The sequence below is a fragment of the Rousettus aegyptiacus genome, unplaced genomic scaffold (genome assembly GCF_014176215.1).
Source record: "Rousettus aegyptiacus isolate mRouAeg1 unplaced genomic scaffold, mRouAeg1.p scaffold_m13_p_7, whole genome shotgun sequence".
Lineage (NCBI taxonomy): Eukaryota > Metazoa > Chordata > Mammalia > Chiroptera > Pteropodidae > Rousettus > Rousettus aegyptiacus.
The window spans coordinates 92,485,755-92,506,637 of record NW_023416310.1 but is presented as its reverse complement, the minus strand read 5'-3'; the positions used below and the strand labels follow the sequence as shown (position 1 = coordinate 92,506,637).

The following is a 20,883-nucleotide window of genomic DNA, read 5'->3' as shown; positions in this document are numbered from 1 at the left end:
CAGGTCTCAGAGTAAAGTAGACCAAGGTTTGATTCTTAGCCCTGCATGATCTTGGGCGTGTTAGTTAACCTCTCTGAGCCTCATCTGTTCGATGGGCATTTTCAACAGTGAACTATACATCATAAGTTAGCTAATGCAGATAGAGTATGCAGCAAGGTGTGTGGGATATAGTAAATACTCTATAAATACTAGATACTGGCATTATTACCTACCAGATACCTGTCTTGCCCCCCTCACTGGCTGTTCTAAAGATGAATCAAAGGATGAGGTAAGAAAACACTTTGAGATATAAATGGCACTTTACAGCTATGAGGTGTTATTGTTAAATTATCATCATGATTATTGCTTTAAATATTATGATACTGAGCAGGAAATATTGTTTTCATAGTCTCTCTGGGTAATGAATGATTGGATTTGAAAGGCTATTGTCCATGAAAAAAAAAGGGAAAAAAATAGCCACATTCTTGCTTTAAGAAGCCGAGCCTCCTAGCACTGAAACAGAACTGGTTCATTACTCAGGGAGGATTAATTAGCTGTCGGGTATTATTAAACGTTCTAACTCTCAAGATCCACGTAGAACTGGAAACTCTGAAAGGGAGTGAGAGGTAATCATAGCACGGGGAAGAAAAAAAAAAGCCACAATTGCTGGCAATGCAAATTTCAAGAGCAGAGCATGTTAGTAAATTATAGTCTGATTAATATCATGTCAGCTCATTCTCTGTTTGGAGTCATTGTTCTGAATCTATGGTCTTCAGGTTGCCTGGTTTTTTCTTCCTCTACCACGAGAATCAAAAAGGAAAGGAGGCTGGCCTTTTCGGTGCTCGCATGGAGAGAAAGCTGGAGAGTGGATGTTTACACTGAAATGCAGGATATTTGAAAGCCTAGGAAGGTAGAGGAGGGGAAATTACATATGAATATTTAAAATATCATAGCAAATGTGACTCCCAAGTTGGTACAGATAACTGTTGAAATGATTGGAGAGTACCAGAGGCTCATAAAAAATGATAGCTCGAGGAGGATTAGAGATGATAGAGTCCACTGGCCACAGATGCCCTTGTCTCAAGTATCGAATCTTGTATTAAACATGCAGATTCCGCTGGACCACTCGACTCACTGAAGAGTCGATAGGTTGGGTCCTGGGAATCTGCACTTGTAACCAGCATCAGGGTCGCAGCAGCACTGGCTTTGTCGGGTCCCCTGCCTGGCACCTCAGACACTAAGCTTGGCGAGAGGAAGTGTGATTCTCTGGCCCAGGGTCACCCAGTTGGTTAATAAAAAAGCAAGAACCAGAACAGGGATTTTCTAACTCAGTCCCACCTCAGAGCCTCCTTCCCTGACTGATAATGTACAAGTCTACTTCCAAACGTCACTGTCTTACCTTGGGGACAATCTCTGCTCGTCTAGAAACACACATATAGGCCTTCCTTCCTCTTCATCATGAGGATGGTGTCTCCAAGGGCTAACCACAAATACATGAAAGAGGACAGGAATGCATAGTGGGGCCTCCAGATGGCATCTGAGAAACACCATCTGCACAGCAAAGAAGGGCAGGGTAACATCTGGGCAGAAGTGCATGTTGCGGACTTCCCAGGGGCACCTAACCCATCTGTTCCCACGGGACTACAAAGTCCTAAGGGCTGGAACACTGTCTTCTTCTTCTTATTTTTTGGAATGGCCAGCGTAGTATTTGCCGCTTAGTAGACATTGGTAGAGTTTGTAGAGTGAATACAACAGCATAAAAGTACACGAGAAGAAAGATGAACGTGAATTTCCTCATATACATAGACCTACTAAGAGCAGGGGTAATAACGACGGCGACAGCGACGGCGACGACGATGATGATAGTAACACTAAAACGGCAGCAGGGAACTGACATTATTGAGTGCTTTCTGTGACACCCCACGCAGGTTAAGCTCTTGCTCACACACAGGATAGCACTGAGCCCTCACGACGGTCCCAGGAAGTAGGACTCTCACCATCTCTGTTGTGCAGATGCCACGCTGGAGGCACGAGGCGTTTATGTGACATGCCCACAGTCACCAGAAAGAAAGCAACAAAGCCAGAAGCCAAACCCAGGACGCACTAATGTTCCCGCTCCTCCCTGCTCTGCCCTCTGGTCTCTGAGCATTTGGAGCATCGGCCCAGTAAGATGAGGCGGACTCGTATGGCTGTTCTCCAGGCGGAAGGCACAGGCCGATGAGAGGAAACAGGGCAGCCCATGCTTGTTGGCTCAGAAGAGCTCCAGGGAAGACCAGGTACCCGTTAGCACTGGCTAAACACGTGACAGCCTAGCACCGTGGCCAGCAAAGTCTGTGCTCAAAAAGCATCCACTCAATAAAGAGATGAAGGAACGAAAAGAATTAATGATGAGCGAGCTAATCAGGCACACGATGATTGTTCAGTTCCCATATCTGCTTCTGAACCTAAAGTGACAACCTCTTCTCCCTATATGTACTTCACGGTCTCCCTACACATGTGGTCTCCAGTGAGCAGCTGGTGTCTGAAAGCACATATTTTACATGGCTTAAAAAGCCCCTTGGGACTAAGGCTGGTCCCAACATGTGTCTGCTTTGCTGCTCACACTGAACGCATCCAAAACTACGCTCATCACCCAGTCCTGACCCACTTTAACCTATATCTAGAGAGCCTTCCGTTAAAAGCCTGCTTTTAGAAATCCATTTTTAACACCACTTCCCTATGAGACCTCTTCTGGTCTCCCAGAACCAATGTAATTTCTCCCTCCTTTGATCAAACTGCAACTCTCTCTGACTCTCGCTGCATTTATCTTCCTCTATTTAGTGTCATAATCATTTGTATATTAGTCCTACAAATCCTCTTTCCTTACCAGACTGTGCATTTCTGGAGGGCAGGAAGGAAGCTACTCAGACTAATAGAAGAGATCATTTATTGAGTCCCAGCCACAGAGTAAGGACTTTCCACCCTCGCTGCATTTTATCTTCATAAATCCACGGGCAGTAAGTATTAGGTTCACTGTTTAGCAGATGGAGAAACTAAAATAACTTGCATGACTAAAGCTCAAAAAGGTTAAATGACAGTGTGAGAGTCTGGTAAGTGGCAGAATTTGAACCTAGGCCCGTTAGATCCAGAAGTTCATATTCTGAATCACAAGCCTCCCACTTTCCATCCGGGTAGTCCTAGCCGGTGGACCTTGAGTACAGAGGATGCTCAAGACAATTCAGATAAAGTGAACAGGCAGAGGCTAAGCATATAGTAACGCAAGGCAGTGGCCGTGTGGGTAAGCCCTCGGGGTTGAAGGGAAACACATGGATTTGCAGTTACTAGAACTTGGTGCTTGTCCTGCTCCTCCACTTGCCGCTAGAGACTCGGGTAAGTTGAGTCTCTCTGGGTCTCCCTCCCTCACACATTGCAGTAGCATCCCGCAGGAGCAGCCAGCATGTGGCCAGACCTAGGAGCCCTTCCCCTGACCCTGGTGGCCAAGGGAGCAGAAAGGCGCTGGACTCACCCGCAAGGTTGTGATGGTGGCAGGATCTCGAAGCCGGCCCTCCTCATCTTTCAGATTGTAGCCTTCTGGCCTTTTATCACGCTCGCTGACTTTCCACAGCTTCACAGTTTTATCTGTGGAGGGCAACCAGATGAAACATTACCATACGGGAAAGGTTGTAAAGGATTTTTTTTTTTTTTTGTGGAGGAGTAGGAAAATTGAGGTGGTGATGGAAGGAATGGCTACGGAGGCTGGCCCATGTCAAAGGTTTGGATGCATAAATCTCATGTCATTTGAAGGCAGAGCTCACATTTTAAAACAAAACCATATATTATGTGGGGACGAAGTCTCCTTGACAATGAGCTGTTAGATCTAAAGCTTATACATTTATTTTGTTCATTCCATAAAAATATTTATTGAACACTGAATAGCAAGAGTAGCCACACATGTAGAATGAACTATGCATGGAGAATTTATTTAATATTCACAATTGCCCTGAGATATAGGCACTATCAGCCGCATTTTAGTGTCTCATCTCACTGCCTTTCCCACAACCTGAAAGGCCCTGCATGACCTGAACCCCCAACTTTCCTGCCCTTTCTGATCTCGCTGTCCGTCCTGCTTCCTGCCACTCCCTGTGACCCTGCCCCGCGGCTTCCTTATAGCTCCTCCTGCGCATCAGTTCCACGCCTGCCCCAGGGCTTTTGCATTAGCTGTGCCTTCGGCCAGGAAAACCCTTTACCATATTTTTCACATGATCTGCTCCTTCGCTTTGCTTTTCCTCCATGGGACCTTTCCTAACCAACCTACATCATTCTCTATCCCCACTCCTTCCTCCTTTATTTTTCCTCCTTTATTTTCACTACTGGACGACTTATTTATTACGCTTTCCTCACTAGAAAGTAAAATCAATACAGTGGCAGGGATTCTGTCTGTCTTGTTCAATACTATACCTCCGGCACTGACAACGGTGCCTGGGATATAGTTGATGTTCAACGAATATGAGTTGGGTGGATGGATGAATCTCATCTACACAGTGCATATTGCAAGCAACACTCAGGGGAATAAAATGGTAAAGAGATTCATCAAAATGCTCCTTCCCCCTTGGGGTCTTCTCGGAGTCCCCAGCTGGAAACTGCCTTTCTCACCTTCATACTGGTCCCTCACTTGACACCACTTGCTGTCACCTGTCATTCTCTATAGAATAAAACAGGTGAGAACGCTAATGCCTACAGGGGTCAGGCAGGCCAGGGGACTGAGTGACAGGGGCTGGGGGCTCTGTGGAGCTGGAGAGGGCATGTCCCACCTGCAGGCATTCAATTCCATTTTATAAAGAAACATGTTCGGGCCAAACAGATCATGCCTGTGGGCCATAGGCCTTTGGCAGCCTTCTGTATCAGATCCGGCATTCATTATTTGTGCTTATTCTAACTTCTCTCTAGAAAGCAGGGTCTCAGGTGCCTTCTTGGTATCTTCTTCTCTGCCTGCACAAAGGCAGCTTGGAACCAGACAACCTTGCACCCCGTCCCATCAAGTCCAGCCGGCCACGTGGCATAGGGCTATGATTCCCATGCAGTAAGTGCCAAACGAGTATTTCTTGAGTGACAAACGAATGGGAGTTCAAGATTTAGCAGGGAAAAAACTACAAAATGCCCAGTTAAATTTGGACTTCAGATAAATGACAAGTAATTTTTTAGTATAAATATGTTCTGAATATTCTATCCTTACAAATAAAGATACTTAATTTTGCTATGCCTCAGTTTCTTTATTTGTAAATTAAGGAAATCTATGTCTTCCTCATGGGGTTCTTATGAGGATTAAATGAAACACTGTGTGCAGAGTATTTAATACAGTCTTGGGCTTCTAATAATGGCGGCTGTTGTTAGGATGATCTACTTGGGCAACTATTCTGCAGTAATAACGTGTTGCTCTGACAGAGTTAGCTTTACCCATGATGACGTCAGCACATCCTATTTCCTCCCTGTAAGACTGTGGGCAGAGAGAAGGCGCCCCTCAACCCTGCCTTTACTAGGATTCCCTTTCTCTTTTGTCCACTTCGTCTCATTCCTCCAACTCTCCTCACTAAATACCTTGTCCTCAGAGGTTTGAAATGCACCACGTTGTGCAGTGGGCCTTTACGAACCATTTGGATAATTTTACAGGTAAGTGCCCCGGTTTCCTTATATCTGGGCATCACTTGGGTTGGTCATGTCTGCTGGCAAGGTTGCTAGGTGTAAGAGTCGTGCATGCACCTGGCTTGTACTAGGACAGAAGGCTTTCCCAGATGCTGGGTTGACTTTATAATTTTCTATTGATAGACTACTCTACTGGTTCTCCCCTTTTTGGATTTCCTGCTACATAATGAACTCTTTTTCAGGGCGAGAAAGTGAAACATGGGCCATAGTTATACAGTCACTTGATTAGATACCAATCAGCTGTGACTTAGAAGAATCCAAATAAGCGAATTTTCATACCTAATATTTTTTATTGCCTAGCTTGAGAATGTTTCCTGTCCCATTTGCAGAGTAATTCTTTTCTCATATATTTTTATGAATGATGAATTGGTATGTAGAGAAATAAAAGTCATAGGAAGAGTATAGAGAATAAAAATCACCTACAATTCCTCCAGTTGAGGACAATCATTAACAATTTGCATTGATTCTCATAGTATTTTTACTATGCACTTTTTTTTGGAAAAACCTATGATACAGGTAAAAACCTATAATAATATTGAATAATAGATGTGTTTTCCCATTTTATTTCCTTCTTTCTATTATACAAGTAGTACATATAATTATAGAAAATGTAAATGAGCTTACAAGTAAAAAAAAAAATTAAAATCTCCTTCAATTCCACCAGAGATGACTATGAGAAAAATTTTATATATCTTTTCATTATATTTGCATATGCTATTATATAATTGTTTTTAATAGACACAACATGCTATATACATAGCTTATTAATATATTTTCTCCTAATCTTATCTATCTATTCCAACATCTATTCCTATAAATATGCAATAATAGTGAGAATTTAATAATTAAAGGTTTAATAATAGGAGACCTATTAGTATAGAAGAATCATACAAGGGAATGCTATGCAGTCACTGAAAACATTATGGTATTTTAGAATAGTTACCAATTAAGAAGATAGTCCTGTTGTTGTTATATTATTAAATAAAAAATCTGGCTGCAAAAGAATATATCACGTTTTTGTTAAGAAAAAAACATATTTTTGCACGCCTCTTTGCGTTTTTCTTTAAAAAACATTAACAGTGGTTCTTTTTGGATAGGAATACTTTCATTATTTTCATTTTGTTTCTCTATTTTCTAAATTTTTTTACAATGAACACATAACTACTCTTGTGGCATAAAAACCAAATCAAATATACCTTCCTTTCTCCTCTTGGGTATTAGAAAGCTAGGTAAAGCAATGTGTTTTCACCTGGCAAAAAATCTCAAGATCAAGATTCATGATTGAATGATGGTTTTATTTTTCATTAAAAATTGTAAAGTTGGAAATATATTCTGGCAGAAAGCGAAAACTGTACCCAACTATAAGAAGATAAGCACAATCTTAAAAAAAAAAAAAAAGATAATTGACAGTGAGTTCAATCCAACTCCCCATGGTTGGGTTGCCTGGGGTCATTCTTGACTTTATTATCACAGTTTTTTTTTTTTTTTTTTTTTTTTTTTTTTTTTGACTATCTTGGAGCTTTGTGGATTAAAAAAAAGTCTGAGGAACATGTGGCTGTTAGTATGAGTAATGGCTCTTTCTATCTTCTGGCTGGCTCTCTGAGTAGTTTATCATTACTTATGGCAGCTTTTAAACACAATCTGATCATCTATCTTCATTTTCTCTTTTGTACAGTAATTCCAACTGTCTTCCATTAATTTTTGCATGTTAACCTATTTGGCTTAAGGGGAATTCTCAACCTCAATATTAGTATAGAGAATAAAATCACATAAGAACATGGGAATTTTTCTTATAAAAATCATTTCGAGATGCTGTTGGCATATGAAATAGCACCGCAAATGGGAAGATAATATCTTTGGTAATCAAAAAACTATTTAAAAACTCGATTAACAGAATATTATTCTATATAATTAATCTTAATTGCATTTCACTGATTTCTTTCCCCTCCCCCACCACAAAATGAGCTAATACATCTTTGAATTTTATCATAAATAATCAATAGGCTAAATTTCATAATATAAAGTAAGCTAGCGATAGCAGATAATCAGGCACTTTTTCTCTACCTGAAAGTAATTAAGTCAAAATTATCAGAAGTTTCTTTTATTCTGAGTAGTGTTGAATCTGCAGATCCTTTGAGTAAAACTTACACAGTAAAACTAAAAAGGAAGAAATGGAAACAAATTCATGTGGTTTGGCTTTCAAGAAAACAGAACTGAAAAAAGTAAACAGAACAATAAATACGGTTATGAGAAAGCATTAAATTACTTGGAATCTGGGAAAACAGATGAGTGGAAATCTGGTCATGTTGAGATAAGCTAAGTTTGAATAACTCTAAACTGGCTGTTTCAGAATTGTCATTTTTTTTTTAGATTTGTACACTGACTCTATATTTGAGGGATTTTTGGTTCATATGCATTAAAAACTTATCCCCTTTTTAAAATAAGATTAAAATAAAACTCATCATCAAAACCTAGAAAATGAAAATTATAAAAGTAATAAATTTATAAGTCAGCCAAAAGTTTATCATGATGAACTAACTTTTCAGAGTGCTTCCTTTTCGACTTTAAAAATATTAATATATATGTTTGATTACATTTTATACATAGTTTGCATATTTTTAATTGACATATGAGCATTACCCTTTCTTTATAAATGCTGAGAGTAGGCAAATAGCAAATCCCTTGCTTTTTGGTTTACATTTAAATGTATACTCCTCATAGACTCACACATGGGATGAAATGAATCATTCTTCAGCTTATTTGCTTGGGAGAGAGTATTCAATTTTTATACACTAATTCTCTTAATTGTTATGCTACTCTATTAGCACTTTTTAGTATATGATTTTATTCTGAATTGTTTCTCACATAGATGCCTTCTTTCAGCAAGTGTCCTAAAAACGTTTAGGGTAGGTAATTCCACTATATAAAGACTTACCAAATTAATATGGAAGTGGGCTCTCTATTCAACCCAACATCCTCTCTCTCTGACCTATTTATATCAACTCTCCCTGAACCAACAAATGATGTTAGAAATGCAGAGAGGGAGAAAGAGAAAGAAACCACTTCCTGATCAGTTCTGTGGTTGGGGTCCTCTCTCTCTTCCTGACCTGTGCTCCTAACTGAGAACGTAATCGTGTCAGAGACACAGGCATCTGCTTAAATCGTACTCCCCCCGCCCCTGCCAATACATTCAGGGATTAATAACTTCTACTCAGTATGCCAACCTCACAGGACGGCACGTCGAGTTTGCTGAAATGTGTTCCCAGAATAACACTGAGTGAATCTTGAGACAGGAAGTCACATTCCAATAACACCTGGAAACAATCTGCGTTACCTGAAAACTGCGGATAACGTGTCTCACATAATTCGGTCATATATTTATTATTTTTTAAAAGAATAACAACTGTTTTCTGAATACTTATGCTTTGGCAGGCACTCTACTAGGCATCTTGCAAACATTATTTCTAAATTTTTCAACAACCCACAAGGCGAAAGGAAAATTGAGTCTAAGAGAGACTGAAATATATGACTTGGATGACTATATCCATGAAAATATCAAATGGGAGATGTCACCTCCACATACCATTAGTAGACAGAAGGAAGTAGGCTGCATTCTGCTGAGGGAGCCATCTTATTTTATTGATTTTTTCTTCTATTTCTAAACTCTTCAGGTAATCGAACTCAGGTTCATGGCTCTGGAATGTGCTGTAAACATTGTATTCACCCCTACGATGAACCTGATTTTTACTCTGTAGGAAGGGGAGGGGGGAAACAAAACCAGAGATTAAGTCACATAAGCCACCTGCAAATTCATCAGTTCTTTTTTTCAGCAGAATCATCAGGGGTGGGTGGGTAGGCCATGTCAGCATGGGATGAGGGCAGGACCATGACAGCTACAAGGTCTATCTTAGCTCAGTGGCCTCCGAAGTATCTAATCATGTGCCCAAGTTGGTAAATATTAGCATCTCCAATGTACATGTTTATTTATAAATTATATACGTGAACTTTTACACTAATATATTGTATTCATCATAACATGTGTGTATATATATATAAAAATAGAAGTTAAAATGTGGTTTTAAAATCAATATAATTTAAAAAATTCGTATAAATATAAGTTCTAATATTTACTTTCTGCCTCCTAATGGATGGCTTAGATACCCTTTGGAGTAAGCCATCCCACGATGATGTTCATATATACTTATATCAATCCCTTCGAAGAGCACAAAGCTATATAGCATCTGTACTTTTCATTGGCCTTTAAAAATCTCACTAGATTCTCAGAATCTCTGAGAGGTGGGCAGAGCACAAAAAAAAAGAGGCTCAGAGATATTAAAAAGACTTCTCCAAGGTCACACAGCTTCTGTGTAGCAGGTATGGGCACTGCATCTTTCCTCCACCCGACTCCACCCTTTTTTTTCTAACATGAGTAACAAAACAGACAGGAGCACAGATGATATCTGTATCATTGGGAGACGGGGAGACTTTACCTCTGGCTTTCCCCTAGCTCCGATTATGCAAAGCGCAAACAGCAGGAACTAAATAAATGATGAGAGCATGAAACAAAAGGGAAAGCGTCTGGGGAAAGGGGCAAGAGAAAGAAAGGTGGGGAGAAGTAAAAAGGGGGCATGAAACAGAGAGAGAAGGGAAAAGAAGGGAGGCGTTATTTCAGGCACTTTAGGACCTGGTTACCAAGAGCTTCAAGGGTCAGGCTTTAGAAAACAGTATTCGAAAATTCAAATCCGGGTCTTAAACTTCAGTCACAAAAGCTTGACTCTTAATAAAATGCTCAATTAAAAAGTATATCTCTGGGTGCACATTGAACATCCAAACTCAAATTTCAACTTCCAGATAGGTGGTAACACCCTGGTCTTAAATGTGTTCGTGAGGGCACTGAGGTTCGTTTCTCCGAGCAAACTCTCCAGGAGTGTGATTCTTGAGAAGTCACCCACAGAAGCCAAAAACGGGCCTGACCTAGATGCCATCACATGGCTGCAGTTTCTCAGGCTCAGCGTTCATTTCAACCCCAAGCCTTGTCACAAAGCTAAGCACTTAACTGCATGTTATCATCTTGGATTTTTTTTTTTTTATAGACCTAAACCACCCTTCTTTGGAAAATGTGCCCCCCTTCATTCCACTAATGAAGCGGGCTTCCCAAATATTTCAGTAAATCAAAATAGGTGAAACCTACAAGCAGTGAACAGAAAACGTGGAGTGGAATCTTACTGGCAACATGCTGCCTTGGGTAATTTATGCTAAACAGCTCCTTGGGTTTCTTTTTATCATCAGTATGAACCTAGTTGGATTTTTTCTTTTTTTTAAATTGAAGAAGGTTTGAAAATCAGTTTTAAGAGGACTTCCAGTGCTGACATACTTGCTACTAGCCTGCTCACTGCAGAGAGAGTCAGTCCACCTTAACAATAAATTTATGAGTGTTGATTTCCTACCATCCAAATCAGACTGTCAAGTGTGTGTAGTACGTGCCAGACCAATTAGCACTAGGCAGCTCTGGAAAAGCAGGAAAAATTCCAGGTCACGAAGAGCTATTAGTTCCTACTTGCCAACCACATTTTCATGTTTCCAGGGCCAATGGAATAGGCTGGGTGCCTGATTTAATGCTGAACACTTGAATTTATACAGAACCCTGAGGGATTATGATGCCCTTCTAGAAATTAATTGCAAATAATGTGCAATTACCAAATATATCACCTCTAAATGAGGCTTTCCTTTTTCCAGAGGAGGTGTAACACAAATGGCTTTGAGGCACAAAGCAGGCTTGAAATTGCCAGGGAAGTCTCTTGTGAGACCTTCTTCCTGCACTGAGCCTCCCCCTACGCCATGCTGGGTGGATCTTGGAGGCAGGCAGTGGCAGATGGGGAAGTTACTAGGACACAGACTGGCCTGCTGGAAACTCCAGAACCCTGCCGGGGGAGGCCAAAGAAATCAAACTGGGCCATAATTCCATTCTGACAAAACAGAAGCGGACACTGAAAAAAACTCAAAACGAGAAAAAATTCCCAGTGGAATCCAAGTCTCGGGAAGACATAGGCTTTTTAAGATTCTCTGGAAGTTAGAACTCCTGCTCAGAATGCACACAGCATTCAGCTCTAGGGGCCTTCATGTCACCTACGGTAAAGCGCGTGCCCTGTGCATTGCTCAGATGGCATTCTGTGGGGTCGCACTCCCTTTGGTAGAGCGAGCTGTCACTTTCTTCTCTAGGAACCCAAGTTGTCTTTTTCACATCTGTTGGCAAAAAACTATTTTTTTTTCCTCCTATGTACTCAGTAGGGGCACACGAAATGAGAGGAGACTTAATTTTAACAGCTCGAGGAGAAATCTCACTCCAAAAGGAGGAGTGATGCTCCAAAAAGTACTTGTGGCATTTTGCAGGTCATTTGGAATGTGTGATACCCAGGTTTGAAAAGATAAGGCCATGCCCAAGAAAGCCTCGATTTTCAGGTGCTTTTATGAGCCTGAACATGGAACTGTTGATGTTAATGATTTTTTGGCAGTTTTTAGTTTGCCAGCAAAGCAGCAAGGTTAAGGGAAACACACGGGGATTAAGAAACAGTAGGGGGCCTCCTTTAAAAAAAGAAGAAAATGGGCATTTTGCATTCACTGCCACTTACCTCCTGCTCTCGTTGAAATATTACAACCCGACCCCCCTTGTCCCCTGTCGCTAGTAATTCTCCTGTGTGGTTGAATTCTACCGTAGAGATAATGTCAGCTGAAAAGAAGAAGACAAAGGCAATTTAAGTAACTGCACACTTACTTTCAAACGAGAGATAATAGACATACTTTTCTGTGCATTTAAGGGCTTAGGGCTTGTCGCTGCAGTGGAATTCGCAAGGATTTTATATTCTGTATTTTAAGTGCCACTAGAAGTGGCACTTGGGAAAGCAAATTTCCGAGATACCCACACTATGGCTTTGGTCTCTTGGAACATCCGGAGAGAACAAAAGGAAATAGCACATTCAGACCCTTTTGTTTTGGGCAAGGGAAAATGAATTTCTTCACGGCTCAGGGAAATCTCGATTTTCTTTAATAATTTCTGCCAACCACAGATCCTGTACCCACTTGTGGTGTTTCCTTTCTTCTACATCAAGACACATCCCAAACAGGTTTCAGCGGTGGCTATGCAAATAAGGGCTGAGGACTGTGATGAAGCCAGGCTGGATGCCTGAGGCCCAGACATGGAAAGGAAGGGTTGGAGCATAAAGAAATCATTGGGAAACTGTGCAAGTCATAAATTCAAGGAAGGGTCACACAAATGCTCCAGTTTAATCCATGCTCCTTCTTTTCTAGTGAGTCCAACACACCTTTCTGGATGAGCACGACCTAATTCTAACCCCAGGAGAGGGGTGCTGAGAAAACAGGGTCATGAGGCCAGAGTGGAGAGGGCAATTTGTACCCTGTATTTCCAAACAGAGAAAATACACAGGGGCCAGGGACTCAGATCACAGATAATTGCCGAAGGAATGCCAGCCTGCCAAGTCTTTCTTTAGTGCTGGTTACCCCCAGAGGAACAAAGACAGGTAAATTACCTATGATTGGATTTATTAGGGCTATTTTTAGAAAAATGTCAGAGGTTAATTCCTCTGCAATTATTCCCCTGCAGGGCTCCAACAATTGCTACCAAGAGTGCAAATAAGTTAAAAAAAAAAAAAAAAAAAAAAGGCAGGGAAATTGTGACTATGGCCTTTGATAGAGGAACATTCTGAAGATTATGGTCCATGTGAGGAGCACAGAGGGGAAACAGTGAGGTGGAAAACTAAAGCAATTACCCCTGCATAATTCAAATCTCAAATCTTTACTATAATCACCATCTCAGGATTTTCTTTGTATGCCTGATTTATTCTGGTAAGCGGTGTAAAATTCTCCACTTGGCATGTAACTGTCCTTTGCCAAGATGAAAACGCTTCTAATGGTCATTCTTTGTGCAGATGGATAAAGGATAAGGCGCAAGCCATCATTACTTGCAAGGTGGGCACATTTAAAAGAATGATATATGATTTCTTCCTTGGGCCTCTTAGATGACTGACCCTGGGGGTAGCAAATTCAGAGGCCTACAAGGGCCACTAGGTAACACGGAGTGGAGGAAACCTGGTGAAAGCTTGTGTCCCCTCGTAGGGAACAAGTGGCTACTCAGCTTAAGCCAACTGTGGCCACGAACTATTGCACGCATTACCAGCTATTCTGGTCTTTTAAAAAGAAGTTGGAAATCCAGGTTTTTATGAAAAACCTCCTCAGTTTTATATATTGACAACTATTTTTTTCAATGCCATGATGTTAAAAAATATAATCTTGTCTAGGGGCTGAATGTGGTTTGTAGGTCACTGGTTTAGACTTCTGGTCTACGGAAGGGTCTTCCTTCAGAAAAGGCCTCCCCATTCCTTCTCTGTTGATGATCTCAACTGGAAATGCAGTCCATTCCCTCAGCAAGACCCTCCGAATGAATGCTACCTTAAGGAAACACAAAATAAGCTACACGCTTGTTCAGTTCCCGGTGTAAGGTAAGAAGGCCCATTTCTATGACAAGTGCCCACTGAGGAGCGAGAAAGCCCAGCAGGGCTGGGAAGCCAGCTGTCTCAAGTGAATTATTTGACCACTTTTGTTTGTTACGGTTGGTGCATCTTGGCAAAGTGCTCTCATGTACAGAGGAGAGAAGAAGGCTGTTTAATGTTTGCAGTTGCCTCAGCACGCCCCGGCAGAAAAACAAGTGAGTGCTAGGATACACTTCTCATTTAGTTACCGCTTCTTGGGAGAATCTAAGGCAGGCAGAGCTGTTTCTTTTCACGTTCAGGCGTCTGCCAGGTACTAAGGAGTCAAAGCTCTCGAACTGCTTAAGACACAAACGCCTCCCAGAGAGAAAGGGGAGTGGGTAAGCAGTGAGAGGGTGGGGAGTCCAGGCCTGGGGTGAACAGTGCCTGCTCATGTCTGCGGGGCTAAGATCCTGCTGAAGTGCAGCTTCCACTCCTCCTCTCAGCAGCACTGTTCACAGAAACCCCGGGATTCTAGGTGGTTCTCCAGGGCCGGTGCACTGAGATCTAAAAAGTGGCCCTTTTCTTTTGGTGAAGTTCGTTCTCAGAGGGAAGTGTGAAGTAGCTTTTTCCAAGGTCGGCCTCTGGCTCAGTTTCCAAGAAAACATCACTCATTGCGGGGTGGAGGATTGGCGGGAACACCTCCCTTTCTCAAGGATGCCATATGCATGGTCTTTTTGCCCAGACTCTCTGTGAAAATGTCTTCATTTAAGCATCTCACTTTTAAGATCTGCACAGGTCTAAACAGGGTGGGATTTTTTTAAAAATCAATAATTCTCAGGCATGGATTTGTTCATTCATTTAAACTACCTGTCACAATATACGATGTATAAAGCATTCTCCCAGACCTCACAGAGGACACAGAGTTAAAAGCATGGTCCCTACCCTCAAAATTTCAACTAAAATGTGCACCATCTCCTACCCCATTTCTGTCACCATCTTCAAAAAGAACTCATCTGCTCTCCTTCACTCGAGCTTCCACACATGACTTCTGCCTGATATATTTGTTTTTACTCACTAGTCCCTTAGCCTTTATAAAGAAATATGTTTTCTTTTGTATTTGCTAAAGTATACTGTCAATATTATTTGAGAATTGTTAGGAACAGTCACTGGGCCCCAACTACCGTGGTACCCGCAGTCCTACCATTAGAGTGACTCCTTCAGACTGAAGTACCAATCCAACGCCCCTCTTAAATGCAATTGATGCTTTGAAGTCAGGGTGCATTTTAAACTGTATATAACCAGAGATATGCACGTCGAGTGTTGATCACATATAAGGTCAAAAAAATGTATCCATTGAAGGAGAAAGATCAAAGGAGCAAAGGCCTAGTAGAGAGCACAAGTCTAGGCACGTGAGATCTGTGCCCCAACGAGGTCCTAACATGAAGGCACCAGGTCTGGGGATTTGGAATAGCCAAGCAGAGGAGAAAGGAAAATGCACACATGCGCGTACACACACACACACACACACGTGTGCGCGTGTGCATGCGCTAAGATTCAAGCTCAAGTCTAAGCTACACGATCCAAGCCATTGTTATTAGAACTCTGCATTATGGGACATCGGGCATGGTCCTAGCTAATAAAAAAGTCTCTTTTGTTTTCCAAGTGCTATCATTATTTGTGCTATGTCTTTCTCAAGAACCTTGTAAGGGAAAGGGGGATTGGCATGGCAGAATTCTGAAATTCCTCAGTCCTCTTGCCAAGTCCTTACCTTTATTTTAACCCTGCCAACCAGCTGGTCTGCATTTGACATTGTTTATATCTAGCTATTGTCTATGCCATTGCAGCTTGAGTTAATACCTGTTTTGAACTTTCACGTTTCCCAACTCATTTATCACTGCTAAGCCGGTAGGTGTAACCAGAATACTTTACTGCCCCATCCATCTCTGCATATCTTCATCTATGACTGTTTAATAATTGATGCAAAACTCATGAATCATCCCACATTCCAATTTAAGATATTGAAACTTCTGATACAAATACTCTCGTGTTTGTATCTTACTTTTTGGTAGAGCAGTTTCAATTGAGCTGCTCAAGACAAAACGACTTTTGTGAGTATAGAAAATGCATATAGCAATAACAATAAACTAGCAAACTGGAGATGATAACTTCATCTAAAATCTTGGTCAACAGAAATCAATTTATCAAGTTCAACATGACTTTTGCTCTTAAATGGCCAGTAGTATATATGACACCATTTTATTAAATGCCCAGACGAGTCACGCTATTGAGCAAAAAGCTGTAAGCTTAAGTACTTTTCCTCTGTTCTATACAGATATGGATCAAGTACACGTTTTTGACTAAAAACAAAAACACAGAAACCAAAAGCAGTTATAGAGGTCAAACGCAGTTAACGTGATTTGAAAAAGAAGTATGTTTGCCCTGTTCTACATTTTTTGTGTTGATGTAATTTCTACAAGATGGTGGCCTGGTAACCCCATTTCTAGTTCAGCAGGCACTGCTAAGACCAAGTATTTCTTTTTAAAAACAAATCTGAGCCTCTCACAAAGGTTCCATACTAGTAATTTCATATAGAAAGCCTCCATTTATCGGAATAATAGAAACTGACTTGGCAATTATATTCACATGATGATGAGGCTGTAGAAAACAGGGAATTCCTTGCTCCACGCCCTTGTCTCCCACAGCACTGTGATAGGATGGAGTCTGCGATGCCAAAGCACTAGGCTGAGGCAGACATCTGGATTACTAGGCTACATACAATTCAAATAGCAGGGTGACTGTTTTGACAAAGTGATGACTCAGTTGAAACTCAGAGAGGACCTAAACCCAAATCCTCTGATGGGGAAAGATCTTACTGACCAGGTTACTAGCACTGAACTCTCAGCATCAATCACAGGGACCGAAATAAGAGGGTAAAGCAATTTAGCCTTCAGAGCCTGTCTTATCTTTCATCTAAGAACCATTTGGTAGATAATACTATAAAGTCATTTACCCTGTTTGTATCGGCTATTTCAACCCACTCAATACTTGGCTTTCTTCTCGATGGTCAGGTTGACTCTCTACACAGTTTTGTTTCTTCAGCTGGGATAAGGATACCCAGCAAGGATAGAAAACAGGTTTCAAAGTGGATGCCAATGGTGAAATGGTAGTAGTTGCCAGAAATTTTTTGTTGGGAGGGTTTTGGGAGGTCACTTCCGGCTTGCAGTGCAGTGATTAATTGGCAATGGGTCCTGCGGTTGGGGGAGGTAGTATGGACCTCCTTTGTCTTCTCTACATAGGGGCTTCTAGCTAGGCTGGCGATGACTTTGCAGATTAAACAAATGGTGTTTTTAGGCTTCCTAGTGGGAATTAAAATTACTCCTTCCAACTACATAAATCTGTGGATTCCTTTTGGGTTCTGGTTCACAGTCCAAAGTCAATAATAGTCCACAGTCCATCTTTTCAGATCAGCTTTTCTCTGGTGAGTTTTGATAACTGAAATAGTGTGTTGGAGGATATTTTCCATCAAAATGGAAAATATGACGGGAATAAAGTCTGGTGAAGGCTAAAGAAGATAGGCCTAAATACTGCTTCTGTGATTGTATCAAAATGGCTTTGTTGATGTTAATATATTGTAAATTTTTAAAAAGAATCGGGCAATAAAAATGTGTGTAAAATAATTTTGATTTTGTTAAAATATTTTCATTTCAAAATATATCTTTAACTGGTAAAGCAATATACATTAAAACTTCCATTAATGCCAAAATGATGCTTAAAACATACAATAAAATTTCTCTCACAATGTGACTCCTCCAGAAACAGTTAACTCTTATAAATATATACACATGAATATTCATTGAAAAAAAAGTCTGTCAAGGAGAGTCCAAAATGATATTATTTTGTAGGATGTGAATGATTTATTTTCTAATGGTCTTTTTTTCTAATTTTTTAGTATTTTCTAATTTTTTTTTACCATGACTATAAATAAATGAGCAGTTCTTACTGTAAACAATTTTAATACTGAATAATACTGAATAAAAGATTTCAGCATTTATCTCAGTGACTTTTTAAACTTTTAAAAAATTTCTTTTTAAATTCTCATATAGTGAAACTCGGTTTTGGTGGCATACCCTTTTACGGGTTTGGATAAATTCAGAGATGTGTATCACTAACATCATCATGATAAAGAACAATTTATTATCCCCAAAATGTTCCTTTATATTGCTCCTTTGTAGTAAAAAATTTTCAAGAGGAATAAAATTAGGGGAATAAAATGAGCTCACAGGTGTATAAGAGCTTCCAAAAGTTAAAAATGATGTGCAAATTGAATCTTGTTACTGGTCTTGCAACTCACTTGACAGCCAATGATCATTTTCCCACTACTGAGAGTCAAAAATTTTATTTCTTAATCTTACCGTTTAGATAGTATTGCTAGTTAGAGTTCTGTTTTCAGTGTGGTGGGAGGCTCACATCATCAGTACCCCTTTGCCAACCTGTATCACAAACTAGTTTATGCATCAAGTTTTCTACCTTTTGATCTTTGCCTTTTGTTTTTAAATGGAACTGTGTGTGAATCCCTGTTTCTCACATTCCTTTAGCTTGATCCTAGTGACAGAAGAAGTAAAGCTCTGAGTAGTGACAACAAATAGGTCTAATCTTGTTCACCAAGTTTTATATATTGGCAGTAGCCGCCTATCGAGTGGAAATCTGAGGTCATAGCTGGGCTCGGTGGGAGAGTGTTGTGATCAATTAGTTATGTCTGCTATTGTCATGGACATGCCACAAACTTGCTATCCTGACCTACTGTGATACACATTTTCTGTCGAATCTAGATTTATTCCTTTGTCACCAGACCAGTGTCTCATATTTAGATACTGAATCCTTTTCCTGTCATTTGAATAGAATTAGTTCTATGTATACTAGTTCTAACTTGGACCTGGTGCTGGTATTTTTCTCACATGAAAGAAGGCAGGTAGAAGGGTCCAACAGCCCCCGTTCCCTAGGTCCTATCACAACTATTGCTTCCTATTTAACCACAAGCCCAGTGCTGGAAAATCAGCACTATTTCAATTTGGGTCTGCTCCTGCTGACCAAGCTGATCAAGGGCAGGTAGTGTGTTGTGGCAGACTCTCTTGGCTAGAGCCACTCCTAGCCAGTGCTTGTCTTTCTTGTCTGCCTCCCATCGGGGGAGGCAGATACTGGCTTCCTTCCCAGACTCCCTTATGGCTATGCGTGGCCATGTAACCCAGATCTGGCTAATGAGGCATACAAGAAATTCTGCTGGGAGGTAGAACTTCTGGGAAGGATTTTTCTTTCCTGAATAAGAGGAAAAAGGCAAGTAAGGGCAGGTCTTCTGGCTGCACTGAATACCTCATTGCTTCCTGCCTTTGTATGTGGTTAGATGTGGCCATGATATGTGGAGCTGTGGCAGCCATCATGTGACTATGATGAGCCTAAGGACTTTCAAAAGCCAAGAGGCTGAATATAATCTGGAAGAATGAGACAATGTCTTTGATGATATCATTGAACTGCAAAAACCTACCTCAGGGACAGCCTATGTCTGAACTTGTTAAATAATAGACAACCTGTGGTTGAAGCCACCACTAACCCACAGATCTTCTATCGTTTGCTTCTAAATGCACACTAAGAGCCATTTCCTTCCATCTTTGTTTTCCTCATAGCACTTTGCACAGGATAAGGTTATTAATACATGTTGAATTAAAAAACATGGGCCCTCATCCAACAGTTCATGCATAGACTCTCACATGCACATTTTCATTTCATCTTACCACATGACCAATTTTTCTTCACACTTGCTTGGTTCCCAGTACAGGTATTGAGGTAGTTTGTTTATTGCCCTCCCCCGTGTGGAAATAGTGCATTACTATTTGACCATTCAAATATGAAAACAGTTTATTGGTATAGAATTCCTCCCCCCAGTTAATCATGATATCCATCGTAAAATTATGACTTCAAAGGGACCTAGCCATGCCCTCCTTAGGAGCCAAGTTCTCCTTGCTAATGTGCAGGAAGCCCACCATGCTTGCTGAGCTGTGAAAATCCAGATGGCAGGAAGCAGGTGAGTAATAAATGCCATGCTGTCCCCATTAAAATGCATGCAGCTTCCCCACACTGACCAAACCCCCGGCACTAACCAGCTTTGAGAAAACCCAGGCCATGTGGGTTATCAAGATTGCCTTTCACTCAAAACATGTTTCTACAACATAGAATCTGAGGAGAGAATTTTTTCTGTGGTTGGAATAAAACTTGCCTAAAGGGTAAAGGAGTTTTAAAAATCATATGTCCTCTAACTACTGAAAAATCCAGTGGGAAATTGGTTATAGTCCAGACTTGCCGACTAACCACAAGCCTGTGGTTACAGCGGAATCTGCTGTCAAGGTGTCTACCATCTGTCACTCACTCTTTCAGAAAGCAGAGGAGTAATTAACTGCTCGGGCAATGCAAAGTGTCAATCATTCAGATCTATTATCTACACAACATGGGACATCTCCTGCTGACCCCAGTCGGTGGGACTTCAGGTCCGAAATGAGAAGGTGCCATCGCATCTGCAGGGAAACAGGAGCTCTAGAAGCAGGCAGCGTGCCACCCACACACACTTAAAATGGAGTCTTTTGGGCCTACCTTCGATCAAAAATTTTGTGGTGCCAGATGCTCTGAAGTCAGTAAGACATGGCATCTGCCTTGTGGAAGCTAAAATTCCCCATGTTTGTAGGTTGGCTCTGAT

At 40.9% G+C, this 20,883-nt stretch overlaps 1 protein-coding gene across 7 annotated transcripts in view; it reads right to left on the bottom strand.

Moving 5' to 3' along the window:
• PPP2R2B (protein phosphatase 2 regulatory subunit Bbeta) overlaps window positions 1–20,883 on the bottom strand; it is a 383,796-nt gene that overhangs the window by 88,308 nt on the left and 274,605 nt on the right. For all 7 annotated transcript variants that reach the window (XM_016126548.2, XM_016126546.2, XM_016126545.2 and 4 more), the window contains 3 exons: window positions 12,288–12,385; window positions 9,242–9,407; window positions 3,485–3,597 (listed from right to left, as the gene is read on the bottom strand). In XM_016126548.2, coding sequence (XP_015982034.2) covers window positions 3,485–3,597; window positions 9,242–9,407; window positions 12,288–12,385 — 377 coding nt within the window. The remainder of the gene's footprint in view (window positions 1–3,484; window positions 3,598–9,241; window positions 9,408–12,287; window positions 12,386–20,883) is intronic.